This window comes from Propithecus coquereli, unplaced genomic scaffold, assembly GCF_000956105.1.
Source record: "Propithecus coquereli isolate 6110/MARCELLA unplaced genomic scaffold, Pcoq_1.0 Scaffold90, whole genome shotgun sequence".
NCBI classification, from domain to species: Eukaryota; Metazoa; Chordata; class Mammalia; order Primates; family Indriidae; genus Propithecus; species Propithecus coquereli.
This window is the reverse complement of record NW_012155285.1, coordinates 3,517,226-3,523,528: the sequence shown is the minus strand read 5'-3', so window position 1 is coordinate 3,523,528 and position 6,303 is coordinate 3,517,226. Positions and strand designations below refer to the sequence as shown.

Genomic DNA, 6,303 nt, shown 5'->3' with positions numbered 1-6,303 from the left:
TTATGGATTTGGAATAGTAATGGGAAAGTGCTGGAAATCAAGACAACCTTATGAGTAGGTCGCCACTCATATGTGGCTAAAGAAAGCAGTCATAGAACACTGAAATGTAACCGCATCTAGGCGATGAGCTTAACCACTGTCCCTATTAAAAAAATTTTAAAAACAACAACAATACTACTTGCTAACTCCAGCATGCACTTTCCTACCCATTGCTTGTGCTTCTCTGCACTGAGACAGGTCTCTGTATGGAAAAATCCTGTTTATCCTTCATTCGGGACCTAATCACATACCACCTCTTCTGCGAGCCTTTCCCTAATCTCCAGATGCAGTCTGTCTCTCCTCTGAATTCCTACTTATCCATACCTCCTTCACAGCCCCTAGTCCCTAAGCATCTATGTGTGTACCTGTCTCATCTATGCCTATCCCCACAATACCATGGGAAACCTCTCGTGAGTGTAATCCCTGTCGGATCAACCTTTGTATCTTTTCAAGATGGATCAGACCAGACCATCTTTCAAAAGCTAAGATTTCATCAACATTTGTTGAAGAAATTCCATTGTTTTCTTTCTTACATTACAGCCTGGTCTTCCCACCTCACCTGCTAATTCATAGCTAGCGAGAGAAATGCTTCTTTGTATTCTAGAATTTGTCCCAGCATGGGGTGTAAAGATGGTTCTTGATAAACGTGTGTTGCCATAACCTGAATTGCTGTGGTCCCAGGACGGGGAGCCAGGGATGTCCACTTAAGCTGGGCTATTTGGGGTTCCTCCCTCACTCTTCGCTCAGCTCCACCAAAATCTGGAGTTTCAACATAACCAGAGCAGTCTTTGGGGAATCTTTTTGAAGTTCTTCCTGTCCCGGAGTCCATGTTATTTGACTCACCCCATCATTCACTGAACATAAGCCCCAAGTCCACAGTAGCCCCCTCAGCTCTCACTGGTTTCCCAAGCTGGACTTGAGCTTTTGTTTTGTTTCAGTGATGCATTCAGTACACACTGGCACACTGGCACTTTGGAGCATTTCTTTCAAAATAATCACTATGTGTTCCTCCCTGCATTCCCATCTCTAGATTTCCCTTTGCTCAGAATTGATGTTGCCAAAAGAGGAGAAAAGAGGGTAAGAAGAAAAACGTTGCTTACTCAAGCAGTTTCCCTGCTTGGGATTTTAGCGAATGTCCCCAAATCACAATAGAGTCATATAATTGCAGAACTGAGCTGGATGTATCTAAAGGTTGAAGTGACATCCAAATGTCAACTTGTGTGTCTGGATCTACTGCACTGTGAAGCTCACTGTGCCCAGCCAAACCTAGCAGGGTGTGTCCTCACTGTCCTTCGATCACCCCATAGACATTAGCTGTCCTCAGCAAGGCAAAGAGTTAGAATCCCCTCTCTGTCCCACACTGGAGTAGAAGCCCCAGCTCAGAGCATTCTTATGGGCTTACTTGTTCTCTCGCAGAAATTGACACTCTGGCTGAGGTTGCTGAGATGACATTCACAACTCGGGGGTGATCCAGCCATGTGAAGGTAGCAGTTCTGGGGGTCGAGGCAGGAGTGGGGGAACCAGGTGTAGCCGTCTTCACAGGCACACTGCAGGTCTCCATTCAGGCTGCTGCAGTCTGCACAAAGAGCAGGACCTGGTTTCATAGAGTCCGGTTTAACAATTAACCATTGCTGAGTTCTGATCCTTGGCTCTGACATGGAATCTGAACCAAGTATTTCTCACCAAAAGCTAGAAGAATGAAACCAGGAAGGCAATATATTTAAGGTAAAGAAATGTCCATCTCCATAGAGTCCAAGGTTGGTATCAGAAATCTAACAAACATAAAACCAAAATGGCTGGTGTTGGCATCCAAAGGAAGGCTACATGCCCCATAGATACCTGCTGCAATGGAGAAGAAAAGCAGAAGGGGATATTGGTAACGTGCGAGGATTTAAAGGATTCTAGAAGGTATTTGACTGTTATCTTAGTGGAGGCTCCCTTCCACCCACCTGCCACCATGCCCAGGTAGGTTCTATCAGCAAGATGGCAACGACAAAGAGACATTTTTGGAGGAGTGATGAAAAATTTCCACCCGCCAGCAATCCAGTATACTCATTCCCTCTACCACTCCTGAAATTCCCACCAAAGTCATTCCTTTTCAACAGGCAAAAAAATGAGACATAGTCACTAAACGCCTTTGTGAAAATGCATATGGTGTGGTGTGCAGTGAGTGGTTCTCAAGCTTTCTTGTGCATCAGAGTCAGCTGGAGGGTTTCACCCCAGAGTTTCCAACTCACTAAGTCTAAGATAGGCCAAGAGTTTGCATGTCTATGAAGTTCTCTGATGCTGCTGCTTGGTCACTACACTTTGAGAGTCCCTGCTTTAAAATAATTTAATTTCTCTTCACCCGGTCTTTGTGCTTGTGAGTGCTGTTTGACAAATATTTCTTACTCTCTTCCAGGCACATGGGATTGCATATCCTGGCTCCTTCTAAATTGGTCGGGGCCACAAGGCCAGTTCTAGCCAATAAGTTGTGAGCAGAATTAGTGTGTGTCACTTCTGAGTCAGAGAATTTACAACTGCCATGTGAAACCCTCTAGCGTTTCATTTCTTTTTGGCTCAGGATGGGTACAGTTTAAATAGGATCTGATTCACCAGCCTGAGTACCCAAGTGACAACAAACACAGCCCCTCTGCCAACCTGCAATGGACATGAAGAAGAAATGAAACCTCTACCCTTTCACGCTACAGAGACTGTGGGATGATTGTCTCTGGGGCATAACCTCACCTGCCCTGACTGATGTGCCCACCTTCCCCGTTCACATTTCCTGCCACCAGACAGCTGACTTACGTGTGGTGGCCTTCGCTCTGATAATCTTCGTGGGCCCATGTAACCATGGTGATGGAGGCTTCAAGAGCTTCAGAAAATTCTTCAAGTCTCTTTTCTCCTCGGAATCTCTATAGGTCACCTGAAGCAGCAGCTCATATTCCTGGACTGGGGCTAAAGAGAGAGAGACAGTCAGAAGCCTCCTTGCTGTGGGTGGGGAAACACTGCTGAGGAAGTGACTGGGGGACAGTCATCAGATTCAGCCTGCAGGGCAGGCACTGTCCCCTGCTGCTCTCGCCTGAGTTCTGCTCATCCAGACACTGACTAAAAACGAACATCCAGAGTAAACCTGAGCAGACGGTTCTTGCAGAGGCGGAATATACGTCTGTCCTCTCACTTCTGCCAGGCCAGCTGCTCCTGTGCTCTCTGTCCCCGCTACAACCACCTGCACACTTCTTCAGGGCACACTCAGAGTCAAGGTTAGGTGTCAAGATTGAGGAAAGGAGAGGTGAGGACATTCTAGTCATGCTTCCCTCCCTCCACCAGCCCTGGTGTCCTTGAGTTATCTCTAATAGAAAACCTCCAATCTCACACTTCCCAAAGAGCCCTTCCTTATATGTGCATTTATGTGTTGATCAGTTAATATCAATTTGATGGTGAGTACATGTGGTGTTTGTCTTTCCATCTATTGGATGTTGGGCAGAGGGGAGGGAAGAGGGGGGAGGGGGGAAGAGGGAGGAGGGGACGGGTATTTGCATACACAAAGAGTGCAATGCGCACCACCCGAAGGATGGACATATTTGAAACTCGGACTTAGGGGGGGAGGGGGCCCTTCCTTCTTCTGCAAAAAAACAACCCATTGATTAGCTGTCTGGCATTTATATGAAATACAGAAGCAAACCAAAACTAAGCCTGCACTCTCAGCTTTGTGCATCGTCACCTCCAGCTCATCGTTTCTGAGCAGCATCTTTTCCTTCCCCAAGGAGAGGCCATGAACGGGTTTTGACTGGGAGAGAAGATCAATCCCATGAGTCTTCTCCCACCCAAAATTCATTTAAAATTCAGTACGACATTCCTGGGGGCTTAAATCCTCCAAAGCTTATCTATGGAGGACCCAACCTCTCATACCGGAGCACCTCAGCCCCGTCTCACTCTCCCCAGCTCCCCCCATCTCCCTACAGGCTGGAGCCCCTGTGCCAGGCTGTGGGCATCCCTAAAGGTGGGAGCTGAGGCAATTCCCACTCATCCTGCTCACACGGGTGAGGGGTGGGGAGCAGGGAACAGGCTGGCCCTGCTCACACTGTCAGGGGTTAGTGGCCCACGTTCTGGAGCCAGGTTGACTGGGTTTTTGAGTCCTGGCTCCTGCCCCTAGCTCTGTTTCGCTATCTGTAAAATAAAGATGGCCACTGTCCCTAACTCGGAGTGTCCATATGAGGAGTTAATGCATCTGGTGTATTTAAATAGTACCTGGCACTTAGTAACAGTCCAATAGATACTTGCTATATTTTGTCCTTTCTACTCTCAGGAAAAATGTATTCATAGCATTGTAAGTTGAAATTTTGATTTCATTTTCTCAAATGCAACCTTGCATGGGGTAGGTGCTATGGTATTAATGCTGTTAGCACATTATTGTATGGTAGATTTATTACATGGTAGAAAAGCTTTTGTGGACCCAGGAACCAAACGACCATCTGTATACAACACTGATTCTGTGAGGAAATACATTCAGCCCTGGAAACATCAGACCCCCAAGTGAAATCTCAGAACACAAATCATTTCTAGACTGAGGGCTGTGCCCATTAATTCCATTGTTAGGGTCAAGGCAAGGACAAAAAGGAAGTATATGGACAGCTACTTACCAGGTATAGGGCAAGATACTAAGCCTTTATTATATTATTTAATCCTCACAAGTATCTTGCTCTTAGGAATTACTGTTATTCTCATTATACAGATTTGGGTGTTTCATAATGTGCCTAAGGTCATACAATCAGTCAGAGGCACGTCTGTGGTTTGGACGCTGACCTCTGGCACCAAAGTCCACTGTACCACTCCTGCTAACAGAGTCTCACCTAGATGATTTGTCTTATTCACAATGAGTTCTCTCTTTGTTTTGATGCCATCATTTCTCTGTTAAAAAGAAAAAAAAAAAACAAAACAGTTATGGTGAGGCTTTGGACAGTTGTACTTTATAAGGCCTTGTTTGGTTTCCCAGCAGAATTAAAATCATGGCTGTGAAATCCAAGCCAGGGATGGTGGAGAGGTGGCCAGGAGATGCTTCGCTGAAGCGAATTTTGAGCAAGAACCTAAAGGAAATGAGAAAGTAATGATCCCTGAAGGAACAGCTTTCCAGGCAGAGGAAAAGGCCCACGGGTAAGAGTATGTCTGGCACGTGAAGGCAGAGCAGAGACACCAGAGTAGCTGTGAGGGGTGGGGGAGGGGGAGGTTCAGAGAGTTTCTGGAGAGGCAGGCCATGTAGACCATGACAGGCCACAGAGAGTGTTTTACCTTTTACCTGAGTGAGGTCGGAAACCACTGGATAATTTTGAACAGAGGAAAGTCATGCTCTAATTTGCCTTCTAAAGGCTCAGTCCTGAAGCCGTGTTGAGAAGAGACAAGCACAGAGGCAATGACAGAGCATTTCAGGGGTTGTTGAAATAAAACAGGTGAGAGATGATGAAGGTGGATATCAAGGTAGCAGCCATGGATGTAGTGAGAAGTTTTTGAATTCTAGATATATTTTAAAGATAAAGCTAGAAAAATAATGCCAATGGTTTAGGTATGAAATGTGAGAAGAGGCAAGCATAAGCACTAAGTTTTTTGCCTTAGTAGCTGGCGAGATGGTGGTACCACTTGCTGAGACGTGAAAGGAGTAGGTTTGATGAGAAAAAAGCATGAGTCTGATTTTGGACATATGAAGTTGAGGGGCCTATTCGGTACCCCGCTGGAGAGAACAGGTTGGCAGTGTACACATGAGTGTGGGATTCAGGGAAGAGGTCTGACATGGAGATATACATTTGGGGTCATCAGTGTGTAAAGAACATTAAAACCAGGATTCTGAATGAAAACATCAAGAAAGTGGGTACCAACAGGAAGACAGGGTCCAGGGACGGCTCACGTCAATCCCTATGATTCTTCCGCGCCTAAGAGGCCATAGTAGAGACTGCGTTGAGCTGGAAAAGATCTCCAAGGTGGTTTAACTGAAGATCCTTGTCCTTTTGCAGTTTGGTCATCTAAGTTCTAAAGAGATGAAATGACTCACTTATCCAAGGCCACACTGTGAAAGAATGTGGGTAATGTTGACACAAGTACTAGGGACTTCTGATTCCAAGGCCATTAAATTATGCAGTTGCAGTTACCTAGAGAGTGACAGACAGTAAAAGCCAGAAGGAGAGAGGAGAGGCGGTTGAGAAGAAAAACGGGGCATACGCCAACTCACCCCCAGGAAGGCATGGTGACCCCCAGTGACCGTGAAGAAGGAGATGAAACACAGCACTCCAA

General features: G+C 46.1%; 1 protein-coding gene across 1 annotated transcript in view; it reads right to left on the bottom strand.

Moving 5' to 3' along the window:
* The window catches only part of ADGRF1 (adhesion G protein-coupled receptor F1), a 27,225-nt gene that overhangs the window by 19,594 nt on the left and 1,328 nt on the right, over positions 1–6,303 (bottom strand). Inside the window, exons 2-6 of the mRNA XM_012664644.1 lie at positions 6,242–6,303; positions 4,875–4,932; positions 2,830–2,979; positions 1,442–1,615; positions 776–893 (exon numbers count right to left, since the gene is read on the bottom strand). Coding sequence (XP_012520098.1) covers positions 776–893; positions 1,442–1,615; positions 2,830–2,979; positions 4,875–4,932; positions 6,242–6,303 — 562 coding nt within the window. The remainder of the gene's footprint in view (positions 1–775; positions 894–1,441; positions 1,616–2,829; positions 2,980–4,874; positions 4,933–6,241) is intronic.